Genomic DNA, 27,270 nt, shown 5'->3' with positions numbered 1-27,270 from the left:
AATGGATGGGTGAAATCTGCACCCCTGAATCTCATATTAACCATCATGAATACCACAGAGACGCAAATCTGAGGAAACGGTGTTGGATTAAGCAGTATGATAGCAGCTAAATTTTTACAATTCAATCGAAAGTTTTACTTAATCCCATCCAATCTCATCAGATCTGAGTTCATCTGAGCATAAAAAAAAAAAGAAAAGAAAGAAAAAACACCAGATTATTTTGAGGCTGATATGGGATTCAGAGGATCATTCAGGTATATTGATTAGAGTAAGAAAACATAATTACAAGCTATTCTTGTCATGGCTTTCGGAGGAGACTAGAGCATATCATCATGACTAGACAGGCTTGTACTTAGTTGTACGCTGGTGTCGCATCGGTGCGTGACACTGCCCACCACCAAATACTGTAGAAATCAGGCTTAACAGCTTCTGAAACATCACATCACTCAGATATTCCTGCTTTTACACCTCTCCCACATACATTCAACTCTACCTACCATTATCCTCCAGCAAGCTCCAGTTACTGTCTCAACCAACAAGCCATTTAACAGCAGTACCAGCCAATCTGCTTTCAGCTTACTGGGCTTTGTCTATCCTATCGACCAATCTCCCTCCAACTTCCCCCCCCCCCCCCTCAGTTGCTATGTAGACTCCTGACATTTGCACAGAATTCTTGCCTCCATAGTAGACAAAAATAATTATAATAATAATTAGACTTGAGTGTTTAGTCTCAAGCCTAATTTACACTTTGTCGCACAACAGTGTAGAAAATAACAGATTTCCAAGAATCATGTTATCCTGAAAATCAGATTGTTCGCTGATTTTCAAGCTGACAAGTGTCTCACGTTAGCATCAGATTTTTTTTTTTTTTATTCAAGGTAAAAATCTGTTCTTTTCAGCACATGACCCCATTATGCGATTTAAGTATAAATTAGGATTTAGCCCCTCACCACCTGCTTCCATTATGTGCACAGCTATGCCAACAGAGTGAGGTTAGCATGTGAGTTAAGGCTAACTGAGCTAGTAGTGTTAACAAAGCTAACACCAGCAGGGCCACAGTGGCATTCTTCTCAGATATCAGTCTGTCTACAGCTCCTAGTCGGACTAACAGCGCGCACTGCGGCAGCGTCGTTATCGGTCTCTTCTAGGTCCTCATCCCGTGCCGGCTCTACAGAAGCGGAATCAAGTTCCGCGTCTCCGACCAAATCGGCACTCTCCTCCTCGGCGATGAACAGAAAAGTCCCACCGCTGGCCCCTTCTGGTGAGGCAGGAGGAGGCGAGGGTGACGAAGAGGAGACGCGGCGGAAAAAGGCGGCATAGCCCGTCTGAGACGGGCAATGCTCCAGCCGGTCGTGCTCCACCTCTGGCATCGGGGCGATGTTGACGTCATTTAGGGCCCCCGTTGGCTGAGGTCGGACGTCTGCCGGGCTGGGGCCGGTGGGCGGAGCCGGCCTGGAGGTCTCGGGGTCCGAGCAGCTCAGCTCGGACGAGAAGTGGCTGCAGTGGGAGTCGGCGACCGAGGGCAGGCTGCCGCTTAGCGAGGGCGAGTCGAACTCGGAGGAGTTGGTGCTGCGCTGCTCCAGGAGCCCGGCGTTCATGTCCTCGCGTGTCTCCTTGAGTTTCGTCTCTTCTTTGCCGCCGCCGCCCTTTTTCCACAGCTTTCCTTTGCCCTTGGTTCCGCCCGAGGAGGAAGAGGCGGAGGATGTGGATGGCTCTTTGGACCAGCGGGATGCGGAGCAGCAGTGGGTGTCGTGGTGCTGCGGGCAGCAGCAGGTGGACAGGCAGGGCCCCGCTGCGCCTCGAGACCCCGCCGAGCCCCCGCTGCACCCGCCGCCGTCTTCCAGGCTGGCGCTGGCACTGCGCTGCCGCACCTTCACCTCCTGTTTGGAGTCCACGTCCGTCTGCGCATCCAGACTGCCATCTCTGAAACACACGTAATGTTATGAATTCTGTGTTTCATACATCAGTGTTTCTCAAACTTTTACATGTCAAGGTCTCCCCTTAACTCTGATAGTGTACAAATGGAATCAGGGTCCATTTGGTTCCATTTGTACACTGTCAGAGTTACAGACTTGTATGGGTCAAATCAGACCCCCATAAAGGAACCCACAGTGTCCCTGGAATCCACTTTGAGAACCACTGTCATACATAATGTACATACAAATATTACAGAAAAACTTTTCACCCTGGTCATTCACCACATTTTTGACCATTTTTGAGGCCAATTCTAAAAACAGCTTCTGAATCCTAACAGTTTTCTGAAAAACATACAGAATTGTCGATGTTCACCAAAACAATCATTTCTTAGCCTCTCTGTAGCGTCAAATAGCTCACATTTGAGGGACATGTTTCCCTATTCTGGGGTATGAACATTCGGCGATAATAGCTGATCTACAAGCTCACAACGCATTGAAACGCGAACCTGTCAGACATCAGTCCACTAAGTACAGTATATACGGTTAAGTGGTTAAACAACTGTGTTTAGCTCCAATTCATGTCAGTATTCTTGGAAAGCTGACCTTTCCAGAGGCATATACGCATTAAGGATGGATCCAGCCATGGCTTTGGTGCTAGCGTTGTCACTGATTGTCCCCAGGCTGACAGTGGCCGACTCTCCACTCAGACTGCACCTCTCCTTCTGGACGTCAGCCTGCACCTCCAGCCTAAACACACAATAGATTGATTACACGTTCAGCATTCCATGGACAGGTCATTGACAAATACCCCTGATGACAGTAGCTGAAAACATTAAATAGAACAGTCAATAGTAAATAGAACACTTACCATCTGTCTACAAGTTAACATTATACCTAGCTGACATATATATATATATATATAATGTATATAAAGAAAACAAGTATCTACACTGTAGATGTACATTGTACAGAATTTAAAATAGGATATAAATCATAGTTTAGGGAACAACCGCTATTAAGATGCAGTAGATTTAACGTTCTATTCCTCGTTACCTGTTGTAGCAGCTACCAGACAGGCTGCCGGTGATGCTTGCCCCAGCTAGGGCTGTGGTGCTGGCATCATCGCTGAGGTTATCCCGCTGGGTGGAGCCCATGCCACAGCGCTCCATGTGGCTACCGCTGGCACTTAAGCTCAGACCCGTGAGCCCCCCCACACTGGCCCCATCTCCCAGGCTGGGGTTGTTGAGACGAGTCTCAGCCACTGACGTTGTGTCTACAGAGAGGGAGAGACAGAGACATCAGTGTTCACGCTCGCAATGACAAAAGCTACAAAACGTGTAGTAAGCGTGGGCTAGTACAGTGGTTCTCAACATGTGGGTCGGTCCCCAAATTATTTTGGGGGGTCCTCAGATGATTAAGTTAATGTGCAACATTGTTTTATCACTCAACAGTAAACAAACGACCATAAGGTTAACGTGTATAGGGGGTATCTGGACATTTCTAAAGTGACAAATTAGGTATTTAATTGTTTTAATAACCTCTAAAATTACAAATTAAACTTTGGTCAAATTGTCAAATGAGAAGCAGAAATTGTGAAAATAGCCGATCTACATGCTCACAACGCCTCGCAACGTGAGGCGTTGTGAGCATGTAGATCGCCTATTTTCACAATAGAACCGTGTTATACAAAATGTAATGCCTCAACTCTTAGTGCTCGTCAGGATGGGGGGGGTCCCCAGTTAAAATATGAATATTTTGGGGGTCGCGGCCTGAAAAGGTTGAGGACCACTGGGCTAGTAGTACACTGTCGCCGAGTAGCCATTGCAGTGCTGCTCTACACGCTCATTGACATCTTCAAGCTTGCATCCATGTGTGGGAGTGACGATCGTAAATATAAATGCTTTGGGGGAGGAAAGGCAGGGTTCCCACACATTTTTACCAATTAATTTCCAAAACTTTTCCAGAATATTTAACCCAATTTCCAGGACTATATAACAATAATTCAGCTCAATAACAAGTCGCTTACTCCTATGCGCAATGCCCAAGGACAGGTAGTGTATGCCAGTGGTTCTCAACCTTTTCAGGCCGTGACCCCCGAAATAATCATATTTTAACTGGGGACCCGGCACCCTGACGAGCACTAAGAGTTGAGTAATTTTGTATAACATGTTTCTATTGTGAAAATAGCAGATCTACATGCTCACAAGCATGTAGATCGGCTATTTTCACAATTTCTGCCTCTAATATTTGACAATTTGGCCAATGTTTAATTTGTCATTTCAGAGGTATTAACAAAACAATAACCAAAGACAATGCATAGCTATTTTTTCCAGGACCTTCCAGGACCCTTGATCAATTCCAAAACTTTTCCAGTACTGGAAAAAAAAAAATCTAATTTCAAAATATTTCCAGGAATTTCATGACCGTGGGAACCCTGAAAGGGAACGGGCAAGCATCAATCCCGTGGAGAGAGAAGGTGAGTCAGTCAATCAGTCCCAGGTGAGCTACTCACCCGTTGCTGCTGCTCCGCTGCCCACATTGATGTCATTTTCATCGTCAAACTCGATGCGGACCCCTCTGCCGTTGCCTGCAGACACCCCACAGCCCCCGCTCCGACACAGGGAGATGGGCACCACCCCGTAAACGTATGCCAGCATGATGGGCACACCAATACCTGGATGTAAGCAAACATACACTTAGTCCAACTACAGAAGTCAAATCCTCAGAGTTAAAAGAAAATTTCACCAAATTCCAACCTAATTCCCACTCTGAGAATGTACATATGGATATATTAACAGAACACTGGATATTTAAATGTGTACCAGTTCTATATTTATCCACTTGAATACACTTGGATATTGGAAACGGCATAAGTTGAACAAATAAACACAACAGTAAACAGGAAGCATGTTTTATGTTTCCTACCAACGGTGACTGCGGCAACCACAGGTGAAACGATCACAGACAAGGTCACCCCACCGGCGATCACCAGGTTCCTCTTGTGTTTGGAGATGTCCTTCCCCTCATAGCGAGTATGGATCTGATTTAAAGCAACGAAAGTCTTGGTTATGAGGTCACAGTTGTACATATAGCTGCATAAGAAAGCTTTCATTCTCTGTGAAAAACATAATTTAAAAGAGACATTTTGCCCGGCCGGGACCCAAACTAGTGAAAATAGGAGATCTACAAGCTTGTACAAACTAACAAGTCTTAACATTTGTTTTCTAATTTATGGATTAATGACATTACTTGGACAAATCATTGATTTTTTTTTAATTCAGGAAGATTTTAGCTTTTTGGGAATGTTTTGAAATAATAATTAAAAACGAAATGTAGGGAACAAAAGATTAAGGAGCTCATAAAAATGTGTCGGGTCGCGGACACATTTTTAACCCATTTAGAACGGGTACACATTTTGTGTATCATTATTTTATGATTTAACTATTGAAAAATAGCAGATATACAAGCTCACGCTGCGAGCTTGTAGATCTGCTATTTTTGAAAAATCGTAAAAATTTGAATTTTGACCCGATTCTTTAAGTGTCTTTTGAATCCTTCTAAGATTTTTTGAAAAACCTATGTTTCTATGTCAGCAATCTGGCTAAACGTTGTCAAAGAAAAGATCATTTTCACTTAACTGGAGCTCAGTTAGTCTGTTCTTGAGAGACAACTATGTCAGTGGTTCTCAAACCTTTTCATGTGAAGGACCCCCAAAATGGGGCCCACTGTTTGGGAACCAGTGATTTAAACTGAATATAAAACACATTAATGTTCCACCACTGCGGATACATGACACTGCCCTGCACAGCACACAGTCTGAGGAGATAACAGGGTTGTTTCTTCTCTCAGCAACAGTTAAACCACACTGAGCCGCTGAGATGAAGCCAAACGGTTGTTTATCTGATGATTGTGGTCAGGTTCTGCACATTGTTCTTGGAATTTGGCTGTTATCAAAGGATTGACAGTAAACGTAAACAAAGCTAGGGAACTGCTGCTATCACTGACTGTACATTTTGTCAAACTAAAATCAAAGTTTTTTAAACTCAAGTCAAGTGTTTGTTAGTTAAGTTGTGCATTTTCTATATTTCCATTTTATTGATTAAATCAGTGGTTCCAAACCTGAGGTCCGAGACCTCCATCCGCAGCTAAAAGATTGATAGAACCAAATGGACACTTACAGTCTGTAAATCTGAGAGTTAAAATTATTGCTTTCTTATAAAAGTAATAAGTTAGGAATACTCTGTCCATGTGAAGCACTATCAGGCCAAATAACCATGGAAGTTATTATAGAAGGAAAGGAAACACGTGGCGTCGGGGAAGCCCCATGACCGGCCATGACGCTCACCATGGGTGCCAAAACTCGCACCGGAAGTGCGATGAAATCCATGGCAGTGAATGGAGCCAGCTAAACCATAGACATAGAAAGGTAGACGCCTCCTCCGGCTCTGGGGCGTTGGTAAAAGAGGACTGGCAAGCTTCCAGAATTCTGAAGGAAGCTTCCTTTTGCGTCACAGAATGGGATTGCTCGGTAGGCCAGATCAGATCAGATGCGGGACTCCCTCGTTCCCACCGCAGGGCTTTCCACAGCTCCACAGTTCCACCAGTCCTGTTTTACCAGTCGCGCCAATGAACTGCAGCGGCGGATGGGGTATCTAGCTTTTTATATCTGTAAGCTAGACCAGCTCATGAACAAACATTATTTATGAACGACTGAGACCTTTGTCATATAATTGGTTCAGGAATATAAAAGAAGACATATCAGAGGTTGTTTTCTAATCACTTGCTTTTCGATGTGCACAGTACATAATTTTACAGAGGATCTAAACAGTGCACAAATGTTTGCTAGCCTAAAGCGACCAGTACCATGTGCTATTTTGAAATGGGTGTCATCCACCACGGTTTGCACACTTGTCGACGAGCAAGGCCATCAGCTATTCATCGTGCCACAGGCACTCGCTTGCCTAGCTCAAGGCTTTACACCTGCACACAATTACTGCAATGGGGATGTGATTTTAATATGTAGTTAGAGGGAATGACATCCCACTTTGAGAACCAATGCCATACATAATTCTTCTGTATGTGGGTTAAGCTTACCTTTCTGCCCACGTAGACTGGGATGCCGATGATCATGGCTGGGATGGCGATGCCTGCAATAAGGGCGATGCCCACGGGGGCTCCCACCAACGTGCCCAGCTGCCACAGAATCTTCTTTTTTCTGCTCCATGGCTTCTTGCCCCAGAAGGTACAGCCTGATGGACTGAGGGGTTGAGAAGACAAGAGGTAAATGTGCCTGTTAATAAAGGATAACAATAAAGCTGAAGTAATGTCTGGCCCCCACCAATTGCCGGGTGGAAACCTTGTATCTCCAAATGTGTACGTTCTTTCGCAAAGTAAAGCCCTGCTTCTTCATACAAGGCTGTTGCACAAAAGTAGTGAAAACAGCAGATCTACAAGCACACAACGCCTCGCACCGCGAGGCGTTGTGTGCTTGTAGATCGGCTGTTTTCACTAGTTTAAATCATAGTTAAAATTATACCGTAAATGCAAAACGAACGGTTTTGGACATACAAGATTTTCACCCGACAACAACGATGTCTGAACCGTCGCTGGAGTAACGGGAACGCCACTGTCGCCCCCTGCAATGTTGTGGCCCTTGGATTGGTACCCTAGACATAATTCGGCCCTTGGGGAAAACTAATTGGGGAACCCTGCTATACTGTGTTAGTGTGTGTAGCGTGGTCTCACCTACATACTATATTGTGCGGCCCGCACTGAATACAAAACACTGATGCTGACCTTCAAAGCAGCCAAAGGTACGGCTCCTCCATACCTCCAAAACCTGATCAACCCCTACAACCCCACCCGTTCACTCAGATCAGCCAACACAGGGATGCTGACAGAACCCTCGCTAAAAACCCCAGGACAAAAATCCACTTGTCCTAGACAATTCACCGTTTGTCAGCCTTCTGATTGGTCCCTGAGACTCCCTGACTGGCCAACCAGAAAAAAACATTCACTTTTTGCTATTGGGGGTGGAGTTTGTGCAGTGGAGAATGTTGCTTCAGGCTTTCAACAACGGTCCGCTCTGCGGAGCACGGCGTTCGCGCAGTACGGCCGCGTGAGGTGATAGCGATCTCGCTCATCATAATGAATAAGCTTCAACAAACTAGTTCACATGGACCTTATCAATGTAACTAAGAGTTACGATTGGGTACATATATTTTAAATGGGCAGAATTACGAAAAGCCAGCCTATTATGTGAGGAGAACTATAATCTGGCTGTCATCTTCCTACCCAAGATGCACTGCGCTTTCTCTTTCTATTTCTATTCTCTCTCTGATCCAGAGGATTAAACTAATTAAAACATATATTTTCGGGGGAAAACTACTGTTTTGCTATGTAATTACTGTACCTTTTTCTTCCCTTTTTATTAATATCACGTAGATGTGTTTTTTTTGGTACTTTATATAGCTGTAATGAGGCTATGAAAAAAAAATCCCATCCACTTCCATTATAAAAGAATCTGCAATGGTGATTCTGTCCCACTGGGATTAAACAAATTAAAACATATATTTTCGGGGAAACCCCCTGTTTTGCAATGTAACTACTGTACCTTTGTCTTCCCTTTTTATTAATATCACCTAGATGTTTTTCTTTTGGTACTTTAAATTGCAATAATGGGGCAATGAAAATACCCTCTCCCCCCATTCACTGCCACTATAAAAACAATCTGCCCAGGGTCAAATGTACCACCATAGTAACAGGGCAGAATGGGGCGGGATTTGCAAATGACTGAATTTGCCCTCTTGGCCACCAAACTGTGGAATAAACTCCCTGTCGCACTTAGAACTACAGACTCAATCCCTAGCTTCCGCCGTGGCCTGAAGACTCACCTCTTCAGACTCCACCTAAACCCATTAGCACTACTGTAACACTCCCCTTCCCTCGATGACCACACATGAAGCTAGATAGCATTTTTTAGGTTTTAGAAGAGTATTTTTTTACTGCTTAGGTGCATGGTCTATATTATTGTTTTTCTAGATTGATATACCCATGTTGTATTGCTGTTGATGTACTGACATATTATCTTGCTTATTATATTGATGTATTACCTGCTTATTGTAAGTCACTTTGGATTAAAAGTGTCTGCTAAATACCTAAATTGTATTGTATACTGCAGGGTTCCCCAATAGGCGGCCCGCGGGCCATTTGCGGCCCGCGGGGGGCTACTGTCTGGCCCACACCAACCCCAGTAATAATGGTGGTATAAGAGCAGCAACAACACTAGTATATCGTCGTTATCGGGTGGAAATCTCGTATCTCCAAATTTGTACGTTCTTTCGCAAATCATACAAGGCCGTCGCACAAAAGTAGTGAAAACAGCAGATCTACAAGCACACAAAATGATAAATTCAAAACGAACGGTATTGGACAGATTTTCACCCGACAACAACGAAAACTGTTGCTGGAGTAGTGGGAACGCCACCGTCGCCCCCCTGCAATGTTGTGGCCCTCGGCTTGGTACCCTAGACATAATTCGGCCCTTGGGGAAAACTAATTGGGGAACCAATTAGTTAGTGTGTGTAGTGTAGGGTGGTCTCACCTCAGGTAGTGCAGGTCAGAGATCTCCTTCATGCAGAGCCAGCAGAACTCACAGCCGCAGACGGCGCAGGTCATGTGATTACAGCTGCCGTCGTTCATCTTGATGATGTACGCGGCACAGCGAGGACACGGCTTGATGTCATCGGCTAGAGAACACAATATTGTTACATTTTCAATCCATTCTAGGATACTACGGTTAAATTCTGAACCTAGGACAGTCCACATTACGGTTGATTGAATCTTGAATCTAGTGGGTACTTTTAATTTAAAATAAACGATTTCAAATATTTTAGGGGGCCACCCAATAGTCAAGTATTTTCTGATTCTACAAGACCTGTGGGTGTCTTTTGAATGCTCCCATGCGCGAATCCGAGCGATTTTTCAAAGGTACGTGAAAAACGCTGCCATACAGAATGGTCAAAATAAGTCCCCCAGGGGTCCACAGCAAAATGAGGAACAGTTTAAACATTTAAGCCCCATTTTAATGTATTAATTATTTGAAAATGGCTGATCTACAAGCTCACAACGTGCCACAATGTTGACTCGTTGTGAGCTTATAGACCTGCTATTTTTGATACAGTTTGACAAATGTTCTCTTATGGGGCTTTCTGGTACGGAACATTTTGAAATGGGCAAAAGGGCACCAAATACATATGTTTGTGTGTGTGTGTGTGTGTGTGTGTGTGTGTGTGTGTGTGTGTGTGTGTGTGTGTGTGTGTGTGTGTGTGTGTGTGTGTGTGCGTGCGTGCGTGCGTGCGTGCGTGCGTGCGTGCGTGCGTGCGTGTGCATATGAAACTACCTGCAGCTCCACTCTCCTGGCTGTAGCTGAGAGAAGAGGACCTGAAGCTGCGCAGACGGAGGCTCTGGGCTCTCTGCTGCCGCGCTGCGTCACACGTCTGGTTGGGATGCCACAGCTGCTTGCAGTGGTAGCAGAACTCCGTACCACAGCCCTCGCGTCCGCATGTGATCTTTGGACAGCTGGCACAGCCGAAGGCAATGACAGCGTACCTACAAGCGAGGAAATGGGGACAAAATGGGGTGGTCAGCAGTTTATTGGTAGGTTTGTTGGGGGTGTGGTGGACCAGAACGATAAACGGTGGACCTTGTTAGAGAAATAGTAGGGGAGAATTGACTGGTTTCCAGGGGTCATCGCCATGTTGGCTTGTGGTGGACATTCTTGTCAAAATTAGCCCAGAATGACCATAACAGGTCTGTAACTGTAGTTATGGGCGTCCTTGAAAATAAAACGTTTGAGAACCACTGTACTAATGGACTCCTAATGTGCCATAGTGTCATAGTAAACCAGTGTCCTGTCCTACTGAGACTTGATGTTCATTAATTGGGTCTTATGATCAAAATAATAACAACATTATAATGTTATGTAAAAACAAAAAACAAACATTTGTCACAGACAACAACAAGTCTTGCCATGACATGTTGTTGACCCCTGCTGGTTTCTGTATCCTGAGCCATAGTCATTAGACAAGACACCAGGGGAAGGGGCATTAACTCATTTAGTGCCACCCCTTTCACCACTAGAGGGCGCCCAGTGGCCATAGAAAATCCCATAGAGATATGCTGGTATATGCAGAAGCCCTGCAGCCATGACTTGCCTGAACACTTTCCTTTGTGCATGTACAGGAAGAGGATGAAGTTAGCTTGAAGTTAGCTATTGGCTACCAAGCATTTTAGAAGCCTTATTTTCGTCAACTTAGCCATGATTAAACCTTGCACACCTCATGCATGGGAAAAAAACAGAGAAGAATGAGCTCTAAAAAATCCAATGCAATCCTGGATTGCATTGGAGTGGATTTGTGCAGTTTGTTCACAGCTTTCAAACAAAAAAATCCGATTGGAAATCCGTTCAGGCATTCTTGAGATAATCGCCATTATGTTTTACATGTTATGTAAACAAACATGGCTGCCCTGTATGTTAGATGGGGTTGTATGGGGGTGGAACATGCAAAATCGCGATTGAAATCATGTTCACTAGATTTGAAAAAAAAAAAAAAATCAAAAAAAAAATTTTCAATTTTTTTTTTTTTTTTTTTTTAAGCCGAACTTGTTCGGGATCGGCACTCTGCGATACGATAATAAAGCCGAACTAGTTCGGGATTGGCACTCAATGAGTTAAGTGGGTGCACTTTAAATGAGAAACGCATAAGGAGGGATAGTACTCAAGTATTCAGATGACGATTTAATCACTTGTAAACATTCAGGGTAAATAGCCCATCAGACGATTTGTTGTAGAGGGAAATACTAGTCAAAATAAGCAAAGCAATGTAATTAATCATGGTTATAAAGATTACATGGCGAGGCACAAAGCCAAATCCAAAAGATGACAAGTTTATTACCGTAATAACAATTCAACCTAGTACATTTCAGCCATTACTGAGAATCAAATAACTAGGCCTTGCAATTAGAATCATGTGCTGGGAATTCTCATTTACATCCAAATGTAATTACTGCCTCCTACAAATGGATAGTCTGGCCACACAAATCATGGGTATATATCCCTGTGACAAGCTGTCCATTATTATTAGAATCTGGGAAAACACGCTCAATGATGGTAAACCTCAACTGTGGTGTGGATTCAGTGCATCTTCTCTTTCGTTGGGAGCAGGTCTGAATATTCATCAAATCAATAAACGAGTCGTCGAGCCCACCTGTATTCTGTGTAGGAAAGACGAGCTGTATTCCGGGCAGGATAATAATCTCACCCAGCTTGAACCCCGAGACTGTTGCGGTCGCTCGGAATGAATTAACACTTGTGCTCTTGTTGTTTACCGGGTTGTACGGTCACCATGGAAAACATCACAAGCAGATGCTAAGAAAACACACTGCATGCAGTAGGCAGAATGTCAACACTCGGTAGCTGGGCTTAAGTGTACACAACTGTGCGCAACACTGGCGGGAACGATCAACACAGATCCTGTAGCTTGTCTCAATTTAATAAGCAGTAATGGCTGCTTGCCCATCTCCAGCTTTGTTGTCTCCATTACATTCATTCATACTCATTATGTATGCTACTGCTGCACAATAAGCAGGCTCACAACATAGTGGAGCCTGTTGTTGGGCACCATCTGGTTTACTTTAGACTTGTTAGGACCACCCGGTTTACAATGCAAAATATGAATATAAGTCTATGTAAGTAAGAGTATATAATAATGGCGGTTCTGAAATCCTGTGTGCAGTTTATTTAAAGTTCTCCACCTCTACTGTATGAAGCGTTGGATCATTTCTAATTGGGATACACAGGAAGCAACAGTCTAAATCAGCGGACCCTGATGAAGGCCAAACAAGGCCGAAACGCGTTGGTCGTTTCTTTTAATGCTGCCATGAGCTGAATAAATTTGTTTTCTACTTTGAACTGTACGGAGCTGCCTTGGGGTTCAAGTTCCCCACCTTATCGGTGCACTGTTTAATGTTACAATGGAATGGAACTAGAATCTTTTTGCCTCAATATCTATATACCCTCTCCAAAGAGCACCTGTCTTCAGCCTATTGTTTTACCCACGGACCCACGCAGCGCTTCTTCTACTTTTATTCTACAGTGGGTTTGTGTGTGCATGTTTAAACCCTTGTAGTGTGTGATGCCATCAGACTTTCAAATAATTTAAAATCCTGTAGTCCAGCTTAACTCTATGTACGTGTTTATATTGTATCTTTGTAAACCAAATAAAACTGGCACATTGAAGGGTCTTGCTAAATCAAAACTTTAGGTTGTTTCTCAAAGTTCAACCAAAATGTAAAAGATTCACTTACTTGCCAACCCTAACCATAGATGAACATCATAACATACTCTACCATCTGATAATGTGACACAAAAAGATAAGATCACAAGTTCACAACAACAGCAACCGATAGCTTGGGAGGAGAGGACATTTATACAACTGACAAGAACATTAACCGGTGGAGAGTGGCAACTAGCCAGATCCAAATTGATTAAAAGATGAGGGCCTGTTAAGTTGAAAGCATTGATGAAAGAGCCATTATTCCAAGAGACAGGGTCACTATTGTTGAATCGCTGTTGAACGAAAAACATTGGAGAATGTGTTGGGTAAAACCATTATGGTGGACTTCAACTGAGCCACAACTCATAATGATGTTTCCACAACTACTTAAGGTGCAAAAAATTAATTGGACTATATTTCTTTTTTTACTATAGTACATTTTACAAGGACCAGCTGCTGTTGTACCCTCGATAAGTTTACGAATAGTGACAAATATTGCTTGATTTAACGGCCCAGTGGTTGCTTATTTGCCAGATGTACAACCTGTACAACAATAAAATATTCATCTATCAACTCACTCGTGCCTGTGACTGCATTGGTACGATTTGTTACCGGTAGGCTATAAAGACACTATTTCCTCATATCTCGGTGTCAGAATGGCTGACTCATTAAGCTAACAAAATGAACAGATGTATTACTGACACAGCCCTGATATTTATAACTCAGACATCAATAAGGAAGGAAGTAAGCTGCTGTCGTCCGCACAGTGTCTACACAAAAAGCCTAGATGTCAAACCGTCTTGAAGTGCGCTCAATTTAGCAACTCATTATGCTATTTTGGGGACTTGCACACCCACCTCACAAGGCCTCTAAAATTCAAACAACCTCAGGTAATCAAACTAGAATCTAAAATATTAAAACCTTGTCACCTGAACAGAAAATTACATTACATTTTTTTAAAGTGTTATTTTCCAACCTTATCTTAAAAAGAAACTTTTTTTAAACCACTTTCAATCTGGTGTCCCTATTTTGGACATATTAAAGGCCAGGGGTCTTCAATGTTTTCAGGCCAGGGACCCCTTAGTTGAGAGATACTAAGCACTCTGTACTTAGTCTGCTCTTTTTCCCCTCTACACCAAAGCTCTTTGCCAAAAATAGCCGATCTACAAGCTCACAACGCTTCGCAGCGCGAGGCGTTGTGAGCTTGTAGATCTGCTATTTTTGGCTAAAGTTCTCAGAATATGGACACTAGGGTTCAAGTGGTTAATATAAAAAAGATAAAAAAAGCTTCTACCACACAAAGATTTGGAGGACCCCCTGGAGTAACTCTGAGGACCCCCTAGGGGTCCCGGACCCCCTGTTGAAGACCCCTGTTATAGGCGACACGTTGTGAGCTTGTAGATCAGCCATTTTCACCGCGCAACACTGTCATATAACAAAGTATAAAATATGGCTTAGAGAGCAAATGGGATCGTTCTGAGCCCGTTATCTTACCCACAGTCTGGCGCGGGGCACCAGCGACAGTCAGGATCAGCCACCAGCCACCTCCTCAACATGAACTCCTCGTATTTCTCCATGAGGGCCCGGTCGCCCAGGATCATCTGGATATCGTGGGGGTTGAAGCGCTCCGCGCACTCAGGGCAGCTGATGTTGATGCGAGACTCCGAGATCTCAATGCGCAGGTACTGACGCAGGCAGTCGGCGCACGAGCGGTGGTGGCAAGTCATGATGTCCGGGAAACGGTCCCGCGCGTGCCTCAGCAGACACAGTGGGCACTCTAGCAGCTCCGACGGCGGCCCCGTCGAACAACCGGCCACCGCTGTTGATGTCAACACCACGCCCGGGGCGGAGGATAGGGAGGACGTTTTATGATGGCACGTCTCTGATTGGATGCTCTCCGTGCTGGCAATGCCATCCACCCCAGCGGCAGCCTGGAGGGGCCGCGCCTTGCGCTTAGGGTCGCGTTCAGGTCGCCGGTGGCGCCCGAAGAGTGAGTGGAGGGACAGGCGGCGTTTCTTCGGGGTCTTTCGGACCGAGGGGAGGCTGATGGAGGAAGCGGCTGAGTGGAGGTCTCGCTCTGACCCCGAGCCACCATGATACGGTTGCTGATGGTGTTGGCGTAGACTGCCCATGGCACCAGAGTGGGGTCCGTCGGTGCTGGAGTCACACACAGAGGTCACCACATCGGGTGACAATGCTGGGGAGGGGGAAGGGGACGGGGAGGGGGGACTGGGCTGGGGTAAAGGGGACAGGATGGACAGAGGGGGGATTGGATGGCTGTCTGCTAGGACATGGTGGTTTGAGGCCGATTTGAGGGACTGTGGAGTGGTTTGGCTCCTGGTCCAAATCACAGCCAGAGGAGGTTCTGTAGGCAGACTCGGTCAGGGGTCACACACCAACCTATAGCAGGGGGAAGAAGAGAGATCATCAGAAACTGCACTCAACCTAAGAACGAGCCGTGGAACCGAAAGCATGTCAAGGTCTTGTCTTTATGATCCAGGGGCCCCCAACTGTACCCAGATGAACTTAAGGTCAAATCAATGATTCATCTTCTTGTCTGCAAACTCAACACAAAAGCAGCAATGTGGAGGCGTTTCCCAACAAATGACTGCCTAGTAATCCCATGTGTGTGTGTGCACGTCCTATATCTTTTGTGCCTGTCAATTCTGTCATCCCAGACACATAACCAAAAGGTGGTTGATTAATAGACTTCACTACAAATCACACATATGGCCTAGAAACCTTAGTCTGACTGGCTGCGGTTAGCCTCCCTCAGGACCAGATGCAGAGAGAGCAGTAAAGTTTTACTGGGGCCAGTTTAGTTTGAGAGAAGTATTAAAAACACAACACAGGGTCTACTCCACACACAAATTTAATTCTTGTGGCTTTACAGCCAATGTTTGGATGTTGCCCCGCTCCCCCTACTGCGACTGCCCTGACACTTCAAGCAATGGAGTGTGACTCACATTATTTCACACTTCACAGCTCCTACTGTTTTGCAAAAGGGCAAAATGGCAGGTAACTTTATCCACACCACTTTACAACGTGCATTACGATCACCCATTCACATATCGAATGCATAAGCAACCATGCAAGGAAGCAAATTGCTACAGGGGGATGCTATGGGTTCAGTATCTTGTTTAAGGACTATTTGCATAGCTTTAACAGTGTTTATGTTACATAGCATACACCACATATATAATAACCCTCCCCCTTAGGAACGGAGAACTTTCAGATTCCCTGATGATCACTCTACATCTTGAACCAGTGCCACCACTAGTGATCAGGGTTTGTATAACAAGCTCTTGGCTCTGCTGAAATTCTGAACCAATAGCAAATAGGCACTTAGCCTGTTGTATTATACAGCTTTTATATAGCAGCGTAAATCCAGCACTTTACCCCTTGACAATTCTTATGCTAAGCCTGTGCATACAGTAATTGGACGCAACTTTCTTCTTGACACTAAACGCTCTGGGAAACAAACAACCTCTTGAACAAAAAACGGCTAAATGCTGAGCTCTGTGATTAAAGCCTAAAACCACTCGTTACATTTTAACAAGGTAAGATATAGCCAAGTAGCTTACACGTTTGTGGAAAATTCACATGTAGCCTGAGATGGAAAGAATTCACCAGTAAAGAGAAGACAGTGAGGAAAGTCAGAGAGTCTACGTAAACATACAGAGCAATAAACCCAAAGTACAAAACATAATACTGTGAATATGCAAAGATTTGTATAGCAATGTTATGTGTTATGGGAACACACACACACACAATTCACACCACAACTTGACTATTCTTATTTGCACATCAAGAGGCTGCAATTTGATCAGAGGGCCGATGTTCCAGGAGGCTTGCTTACTTACAAGGGTAAAAGGCAAGGTATTCTGGTGTTGTGTGGAATCCCTGACCTACAAACCCAGATACAGAGACGAATCCATCATTCGACACGTTCAGTATTAGAACTCACCCTTGTTTTAAAATGGTCTGCCTTGATCAATCTTAAATTATACTGCACAAGATTAAGCCAAATAAACAGTTTCTTTTTTAAAGATTCAATTAAAAATGTTTTGCTTTGAGCCTTTACTGCTGACAGTAGGCTGACAGGAAATGGGGACAGAGATGGATATGCAGCAAAGGCCGTTGTGATAGGGACTCGAACCCGCGACACGCTGTCAGGCTACACTGAGCCTAGGTGCCTGGGCATAGGCCGCTTTTTTGAGCTGTAAAACACATCGACAGCGTAATAATTATGATCAGAAGTATGCATGTTAATCTGACTAATCTGGCAATCCAATTTGATCATTTTGGTATTTAAGCTTTAGCTAGAAAGGAGAGTGTAGAGACATGCGAGACATGGCCGGAATTGGATTCACTCTTGGCGAGTTCACCTCTGGGGCAACCGGATCTTATTTTATTGTTGTTTGGGACACGATCAACATAATCCTGAGTTATTTTTTGTGTTCAATCTGTGTTTTGAGATATTTTAGTATTTCAGCATGAATGACGATGCATTTTGCATACAGGGGTCGACATTATAAATGGCCCGATGGCCCGGCCCCGGATGTACTTTTTAGACCGTCAGGGCCAGCAGAACTCATCAGGGACTTGCCTGGTGGGGCCAGTGAATGTAATGCCTTGAAAATAAAACAAGTAAAAACGTTTATATCTAATTTCACATGTATTCCCCGTGGTACTGTGTTTTGTAATGATTTCTGTGAAATCATCTCGTAATTACCGCTAAAATATATCGAGGATGAAAGAGGACGTGCGTTTTGCGCGTGCACGCGTGTCAGGGCCAGTGATCATCAAAATCCACTGGCCCAGAGGGCCAGTAGTACATTTCCCTTAATGTCTACCCCTGTCATATGATGCAAAATGCATCATCATTCATGCTGAAATACTAAAATATCTCAAAACACAGATTGAACACAAAAAATAACTCAGGATTGTGTTGATCTTGTCCCAAACAACAATAAAATAAGATCTGGTTGTCCCAGAGGTGAACTGGCCCTTTAAGTGAGTAAACATAATTATTGAGCCATTAGCATCATGACAGCCAAGACGTGAAGACATGATTATGCCTTAATTTGGAGGGTTTAAAAGTTAACACCACTGACATTTCAGAACCACTCAGAGCCCAAACTGGAAAGATATTACAGCTGGACTACAAAGGACACACTCAGGTGTCCCTTCAAATTAAGGAGCATAACTAAAACATAATTCAAGATATCGTCATGCTGTGATTTCTGAGAGGTTAGCCTTGTTTTTTAAGCACTTGTAATATTACAAAACATTGACATTACCAGGCAACACACAAGAACTCATTAAAGTTCTTTAACATAGTAAACACAAAGGGAGCATTTTATCCATAACGGTCAGCCTTTCAGTAAATCATGTTGTTTAGTTGGATAGCCAACCGAATTCTGCGAGTGGGTTCAAACAGTTGTGTTCACACAACTTATCTCAACACAGCAATATCGAGATTTTTCTTAAAGGATGATAAAGTTGTCTTATGTCTTTATATAAAACATAGGTTAGTCCAAACTAAATCACAGTGCAGGAGACAAAGACGGGATGAGGACCAGGAGAGATGAGCTACAAGAACCACAAACACAGCTGCTGGCAATAACCAACAACAATAACTTTGAGTACCGCATTTTCTTTCCAAATAACCACTGATTAGCCTGCATATTCTTGTCCCATATTTGGTTCCCAATACAAGCGCCAATGAAAAGGAAGGCCTCCTGCTAGGCTGCTGCTGAATATTGGTAAAGCAATGCGGCCTACATGATGCATCATAACTTACCACAAAGAACTCTCTGGGCTCAGGAGCATGACTCTGAACTTCTTATACCCACAACTAGTCCAGCACCAAGCCCTGGACTACAATTGAGAACGGCATGGATCACCCACAGAGCCGATGTGTCACCCAGGGCACAATAATGACACAATGCTGCCATTGACGCGGTCAAAGGGTGCCATTTAGCTGGCGTTTGGTGAGCTAAATCTAGGCATCTGACAGCATCACCATGGGACAATTGCAACGAAGACGAAAAGCTCTCATTTGTAGAGATGCCAACTATAATCCTGTGGCGAAAGAAAAGACTTCTATGTATGGCACCAATTTTTTTCCCACCAGGGACATCATCATCATCATATACAGTATGCCGTTCAATGCATGGCAGATTTTAACTGGGTAGCACGCCTTTAAAATTGATATTTAAAAATAATATTTATGGACAAACACTGATATTCCCTTATCTAGATCTTTGTCATGCTTTCTCAAAATGTAATACTAAGCATGACATTAGGTTAAAGTTAAATGTGCACCACAGATTTACTTTAGATTATCTTTGAAAAATAGTTTCTCTTATGCTATTGGAAGACACATACGTGATACAAGAAAGAATACACAATCTCTTATCAACGTATTTTTAGAATTGATATATCACACTTGGGGATGTGCACAGCAACAATTAAATGATTTTTGTAAACCATTTAGTCAATTCTAAAATTATAAGTAAGCTGATCTACTACTAGCTCACAATGTGTCGCACAAGCTTGTGTATCTGCTAAGTACAGTATAACCCAAGGAAGGCACAACTTATGAAATAAACAAATCCCTTTCACACACACACACACACACACACACACACACACACACACACACACACACACACACACACACACACACACACACACACACACACACACACACACACACACACACACACACACACACACACACACACACACACACACACACACACACACACACACACACACGAGAACCTTTGCAAGCCAAGATACATGGCACCTTCAAACAAAGCTATGTCAAGGGGAATTACCTTTGTGGTGTTGGCAGAGAATCTGATTAAACTATTTGACGCATTATTTCCAGTCCCCATCTCGTATCCCATCAGTGCCCTGGGCCAGGGTGGCCCATTAAAAACAGAGGATGCTGTTCTGTCGATTAGGTCTAGTAGTGACCACAGAAGATAATTATACACTTGCTATTCCATGGTGAGCTTCTTCTACCCCTGGCTAATGGTTTGTTCACTTCTTACCTCATAATTCCATGCACGGAAACTCCACTGACTTGCAGCCTTGCGCCATAACAAGGTCTGATGATAATTGGGTTTGGAGAACCAAGTCATGTGAGCTAGAGGAAACTTTAACAAGACCGAGGGGCAATTTCAGGCAACCGCGAGGCAATGTGAAATTACAATCCTGGACTGCAATTAAGTGACAAAAGCCTGCCTCTGCGCTGTAGCTTGGCATACTAGGGTGACGGCGAGTGGGACTTACTCACTGTGTGACTGTGGTCATGACGTGTGTGTTTGTGTGTGCGCCTGCCTAAACGTGTGTGCGTGAGTGTGTGTTGAAGTCCTGCGGTCTTGCAGCATGCAACCACAGCTCACACGTTGGGTTGGTGTCCTAGTTCCCAAGAGAACAGGATCGGCTGCAGTGGGCTTCCCGTCCTGGATGGGAAGCCCACTGCAGCACAATCTTCTGAAGCCCGTATCAGAGTCGGGTCCGCGGTGTAGTGCCGTGTAGTCTTTTTGAGCGTTAACGTTGTAATTTTATGACTCAAAAAGACTACAAGGCACTACACCGCGGTGGCGGACCCGACTCTGATACGGGCTTGATACAATCTTAACTGATACACAATCTTAATTCGTCCCTTCATTGAGAGAGAATTCTGATCTGGCATCAGCTGGGTTGCTAACACTGTCTGGGGATTTCCTGGCATTGATTGCAATATATGTGGTGTGACTGGTGTCTGTAGGCCTTGCATAATTCATTACTTTGGTTATGACCACATTTGCTCAAACTAACTACGCTAACAGGATTAATAAGAACTGGACACAAAACAGAAAAATAAACCTATTGATTTGCCTGGATAATTACTGTCAAGTAATGCACTCACTACTAAGTACAGTATGTTCCTGCACAGTGGACAGTAATGAGGATATGGAGATAATTTTGGCCACTGCATATATGCCTGTCACAATTATTACATGATCGTCTAATCGCAATTATTTGAGATAATCAATTATATATATTCTTCATAATCGTTTCCTTAAAAAATGTTCAAACGTTTTCGAATATAAAAATATTAGAAATAGCAGATCTACAAGCTTACAAATTGTAGATTACAAATTATTTTACAAATGATTAAATGTCAATAATTTCTTGTATATTTAAGCTATTTGTCATATCTGCTCTATGCCGTTTTTTATTACGAAGCCTAAAGGGAAAACGGAAATAAAAAATGTATTCATATGTTCCAATGTTGAACGCCAAACACACAGTTAAATCGTTAATTGCAATTATTTGAGTGAAAATTTATCGTCAACTTAAATTTGTAATCGTGACAGCCGTAACTGCATACATTTGTTCTATTCTCAACATCTTAGATTCACAGTCAGTCACCATTATGAACACCCAAGTTCTACATTTATGCCCAAGTGAAGGTATATCAGGCTTAATTATTCTATAGTGTGGGCACTGACCATTTGAATTTACTACAATAAAAGCATTGCAATTTGAATGTCCTACTACTTGTACCAAAAACATACCGGAAATAGACTGCATACCATGCTTACTGGGCCGTTTGTTTTGTCAACAATTCCTGCCATCATTAGTATTGAGACTTGAAGAGAGAATTTCTGTCAGTCCTTCAGTTATGAGTTATCAAATGATGCCTTCCTCTTCTTGTCAACAGAAACATTGCAACTACAGTATGCAGTTATCGAGGAACACCATCTAGTCGCACAAAGCCACATTTTGATCAATCCGGGCCGCAACCTAAATAGGTTTGACACCCCCTGGTCTAGTGCACATTATTTTAGAAAGCATGTAGGCCTGATTGGGTGGATCCTGGTTGAGTGTAATGAAAAACAGTTCCTGGTGAAGTGCTGTGTATCACTACTGAAGTGAAGTCTGACATTACAAAGCTACAAAACACAACATAAGTGACATGTTAATCCTACCTCATGTCATGTAAGACAGGTCCACCATGCCATGATACTATTTTACCACAAATGAAATCATTGTTACAGTTCAAATCACTACAGTGCTCCAAAAGCAGGGATAAACTGAGTAAAATGTTTCTTTATAAAGTGTTCCATCGTGGAGGCTAATTTCCGGTGACATTCCAGCCACAAAACAGACTTCCTGTCCATGACAATGCATTCAGTTCACTAACATTTAGAACCAGAGACTGAACATTGAACACAAAGTTCAATCTCCATACAAAGTTATTCTGGAATGTTGAATAACTTTGTAGCTGCCATGTGGAAACAAGTGACTGGTATGTCAGCTCTTCTGTGAATGTTGCTGCCATTTGACAACACAGACAGCCTTGAAAAGAAAGAAAGAACTCTTCAGTCGTTACTTACCCCTGCCCAGTGCCCTTTTGGTTTGGGCCAGAATTCTGTCAGCTGGGCTCCAAAATAACCCGGTACTGCTTAATGAATCTCTATTTAGCCTGTCATTGGGCAGCTCAACCAGTGTAAGAAGGCATTGAGCTCACACAGAGTGAAGACAGAAGGCTTTAGCAGTGAACACCTTCCTTTCAACACTATTTACTAAACACTGCGATCTATGGCCAGTGGGCAAGGTACTTTTCCACAGCATCTTGTCCACTGGGCCTGTGCACTAGGGGTGAAACAGTTAATCAAACTAATAGATTGCATCAATTTTAATTGCAAATCAATAATTTAAGAAAATAATGTCTCTATACTCTACTTGTCATTTTAGGATAAACTTCTTTTCAAAAAAATTATTAAAACAGACGATCTACAAGCTCACATGTCACATAATAATCGCTAGTAGGAAGTAAATGTGAGCAACTCTAGCACTTGTGCACATGTGTGTGCACACACACACACACACACACACACACACACACACACACACACACACACACACACACACACACACACACACACACACACACAGTATATAGTTTTATTTAACAAGATGGTATACAGCTGTTTTTTCCTTTGCAAATGCCCTGCCATTGGAATAATAATATACACAGTATCCATCACAAAGTGGGAAACAGAGGATGGTGTATATTATGGGTATATGAGTTCACTGACAGTACCTTCACTGTCTGCCCTCTCCACTGAGGCAAATGGCTTTTCACCCCAAGCAGCGGGGGTGTAGGAAGCAGATGGGGATGTGAGGGTTTTGGGTCGCCCCCCTTCCGCTCCAAGCCAAAGAAGACACCAACGGCTATTCACAATCACCCAGCAGTGCTGGGGCCTGATTTTCAGACAGATTTAAATATGTATTAATGATTTATTTCAGATAGGTAAGTGAAGTGATAGTGACAGAAAGAGAGACAGGCGTAGGACCAAACTCTGGTCCTCAAGCCCACAACTCAAATGCCCCATGGGGACTGTTTTAGGCTATAAAATGGGGACTGTTTTAGGCTATAAAATGTATATGGGGACAGAAGGTGCCCTAGAGTCAAAGAGGGGTAGATAAAGCAATTAACCCAATTAGACCTGAGGCCAATTGTAAAAACGCCTTACAAAGTCCAAATCATAACCTACGTTTTCAGAAAGGCTTGCCATTGTTTGCCAAAGTTCAGCGCTTTCACTCTTGTCCCTGCCCGGTCCCATGTTGGCCTAATTATCATGCAGCACATGCATTCTCTCTCCTGATCAGCGTACAGGTCTTCTCAGTTCCATGTGGGTATTACACATAATCATAAACTGATCCAGGACCCGAGGTAAATAGAATCTGAACAGATTACAGATCAGAACCTGATTGCTCATAATCAGAAACGAACTCAGACCCATATGGGTCTCTGGCATTGTCGGGTATTTTCAGTTTGGGTCGTCCTGTGACTGTCGATTGGTTTGGTTTATTAAAAAGAGATCCTGTGTTATTCCTAATTTCCTACACCAGGATTGCCTAAGTGAATTACCAACAGTAGCCTAATTAATGAGCCAAACCTAGAATCCACATCATTTCCCCTAATGGTGAAAACTAAAGTGGGGAAGGCGGTTTTCAAAGACAGCTTATCAAACTTGACTTCCTTCACCATAGCTCTTGAACCACAACTCAACAGGTTTAACAGGTTTACTGAGATTTGAGCACAAGTGACAGCCAGTGCCATTCATACTCAAATGAAACTGTAAATCCCAAATGTGTTTTTGAGACACATAAAACCAAATCTGTATAGCTAAGCTTACATTAACAGTTCTGTTATGAGATCTATTCTGTACTTAACTACTTATACGACTGTGCTCCCTCCTGCATCAGGTTTAGTGCCTGCTGGGTTATGTAAATTGTCATTGAAAATGAATATAGATTCAATAAGTATTTTGTAGTTAATTAAAACTATAAATACTGCTCCAGACCATGATGCTGCATGGGGGGGGGGGGGGGGGTAGTCCCAAGTTGGTGTCGCCTAGTCCACATCCTCCTCCCATTGCAAAACATATTGAGTGCGTTTTCTAGAGTGGTGCATAATCACAAACTATATACTTATCTATAATAAGACATCCTTGTTAACCTAAAGTACATAGGTTCCAAGTCAAGGCTATCTTCCCTGACGCCAAACACAGACTCGAAGATTTGATAGATATTACATTGGGGTTAGGGTAGTATAGGTCAGGGGTTTTCAAAGTGGGTGACGGGGCACCCTGGGGTGCCGTGACAGCAGTCCAGGGGTGCCACGAGATCATTTGATAATATTTGGAATTTATTTGGACACTTGAAAAAATATTATTTTGTATAATTTTAAACTTGAAGTACAAGGTTATTTTCAGTCTCAACATTTTCTCAACATTTTCCTCGCAAAATAATCACTAAAATATTGTCACTGTTGGGCAGAAACCTTGTATCTCCAAGTTCTAAATGTGCACGTCTTTTACCCTGCTTCATCATACAAGACCGTCGCACAAAACTAGTGAAAACAGCAGATCTACAAGCACACAACGCCGGTGTGCTAGTAGTTAGTAGTTTAGTAGTAGATAGTAGTTTTACATTTTATAGATGATAAATACAAAACGAACGGTTTTGGACATACAAGGTTTCCACCCGACAACGACGATATGCTATAAATATAAGAAATGAAGATTCTTTTTTATGTGATTCCCAGTATTATTGAGAAAAGCCTAAACAGTAGCCTGCAAGGTATATCATTGAAGGTATGTTTAGCATAACCTTAAATGTTTTTACTTTCTTGAAAAGGTTCCTAATCCATTTAGCACATAGAGTGGGTCAGAGACAGGTCAGTTTAAACAATAACTGCTCATTAGATAAGAGATGGCTACACAGATTACATAGATAAGAGATGGCTACACAGATTACAGACACTGAGCTTGAAAGACAGCAGTTTGGGGTTAATCAACAAGCAAGCTATAAAGTTAAATGACTGCTAAATGATGATTGATGTGTCCTAAAATAGCCACAAGCTACAGTATTTAGAAAAAAACATGCTGAGACTGTGCCACAGACTGTAAACAGACTTGATAATTTCCCGTGTTTGTGTTCTTTAAAGAAAATGTTGGGTTTAAAATAGTATTGTGGTATGCTGGCCTGGGAAACCAGTTTGTGTACAGTCACACGACACATGGCCAATCATATTTGGGTAAGTACAAATAAATGACATGTCAAATAGCATAGAAATAAATTGGATGAACATCATGCACATAAAATGTATTCTAAAGACTCTAAAGTAAATCTTTAGAAAATAATTTACAGACACACACACACACACACACACACACACACACACACACACACACACAAGCAAATCACCAATACCCAACAGGGGTGACGTGTTTGCGTTTAATTTATTTTAGTGCTTTGTATTAGATCTCTAATTGTGCTGGTCAACATTGATGCTTTGAGTTAGACAAGTCAAGGCATCAAAAGGAAAGCTGGTAGGTACAACAGTGTTGTAAGGAATTCCATATGCGACGCATAGCATACAGTACATCAGCTGCTAAACACTGAAGAAATGTAATAAGCCATTCACCTTTTCAGCCTATGAAACTACAGTATATGACTCAAACTATTGTGACCATAATCAGTGAATCTAGGTTATCTAGACTCACTGAGATCCAACTACGGTAAATCAAAACGACCTATTTTAAGCCTTAATAAGGCTTAAACCTCTGATCGACTTGGCTTGCTTTCTATTGACGCACGGTGCAGTCTGTTGATTGGACGTGTTCACCTCATCACGCACTGCGGGGGGTTGATATGATATCTGAATTCTGTAACCACGGAAATTCGATCATATTATCATAACAGCTTCACTGATTTTGAAGAATGTGTGTGTGGAAACAAACACACTCTTTGGCAAAGTCATTCGTGGTGTTAAATGACCACCACAAATAATAATTATTGGTTAAGAGACAGAACTTTTAACTTCTCTGAACTTGTTATGATCTTATAACTCAAACTGTAATTATATCAGGGACAGATATCCACTACTCAACAGAACAACTAAATAAGGGACAGCATTTGTGTTTACATTTCCAACCATTGACCCTCTGCTGCTTGCTTGCTAGCTACAAGGTGGCTAACAGAGGAGGCTAATAGTTAATGATCGATCACTTACCACGTCTTCAGCTGGTTTGTTTTCTACACTAAACAGCGCATCCAACTAGCAGTTACAGATATAAGGTTGCCTGACAATATACATGTAGTTTTTGTTTTTCTGTTTTTCGGAGGAAATCTGTGGAGGATTTTTACAAGCTAGCTAACAAAGCTGAACGGCTAGCTAAAAGCTTCGAAGACGAGGAAGTTCTTAGGCTATGTCGCTTATTTAAATTTTTAACATGGCTGGTTTTATCGGTTTGGCTGAAGTAATAATAGGTCAACATATAACTTTAACGTCCCTGTTGGTGTATTGGTAAAAAGACATCGCGTAAATGAAGTTGTTCTTTACCTTACTCGCGAGGCGTGTCTGTGTGTATCAGAGGTATGTTGGTAGGTAAGTTGATGCTGAAAACTTGGCTGAGCAGCAACTAACTACCTACCCC

At 42.9% G+C, this 27,270-nt stretch overlaps 1 protein-coding gene across 2 annotated transcripts; it reads right to left on the bottom strand.

The window, feature by feature from the left end:
• Positions 1–655: 655 nt before the first annotated feature.
• Positions 656–27,270, bottom strand: LOC308292111 (E3 ubiquitin-protein ligase RNF19A-like). Of its 2 annotated transcripts, XM_080734363.1 has the most exons (11): positions 27,177–27,270; positions 23,367–23,527; positions 14,747–15,652; positions 10,318–10,526; positions 9,520–9,664; positions 7,011–7,173; positions 4,842–4,956; positions 4,429–4,590; positions 2,970–3,189; positions 2,520–2,663; positions 656–1,923 (listed from the first exon to the last, which is right to left on the bottom strand). In XM_080734363.1, exons 3-11 carry the CDS (start codon positions 15,382–15,384, stop codon positions 1,071–1,073), a joined length of 2,649 nt encoding a protein of 882 aa, XP_080590489.1. In that variant the 5' UTR covers positions 15,385–15,652; positions 23,367–23,527; positions 27,177–27,270; the 3' UTR covers positions 656–1,070. The 2 variants fall into 2 exon arrangements, with proteins under 2 accessions (XP_080590489.1, XP_080590488.1); XM_080734362.1 differs by lacking the exon at positions 23,367–23,527 and having other exon boundaries at positions 27,177–27,253.

This window comes from Nannobrachium achirus (assembly GCF_963921795.1).
Source record: "Nannobrachium achirus genome assembly, chromosome: 10".
NCBI classification, from domain to species: Eukaryota; Metazoa; Chordata; class Actinopteri; order Myctophiformes; family Myctophidae; genus Nannobrachium; species Nannobrachium achirus.
This window is presented reverse-complemented; position numbering and strand designations above follow the sequence as displayed.

Bases quoted from the DNA above. Each gene is read 5' to 3' on its own strand.
- LOC308292111 (XM_080734363.1), bottom strand. From the start codon at position 15,384: ATGGGCAGTCTACGCCAACACCATCAGCAACCGTATCATGGTGGCTCG. The intron at 10,527-14,746 runs GTAAGATAACGG...CCTCGCTTGTAG, and splicing joins TGCCCCGCGCCAGACTGTGG to GTACGCTGTCATTGCCTTCG. The intron at 4,591-4,841 runs GTAGGAAACATA...GCTTACATCCAG, and splicing joins GGTTGCCGCAGTCACCGTTG to GTATTGGTGTGCCCATCATG.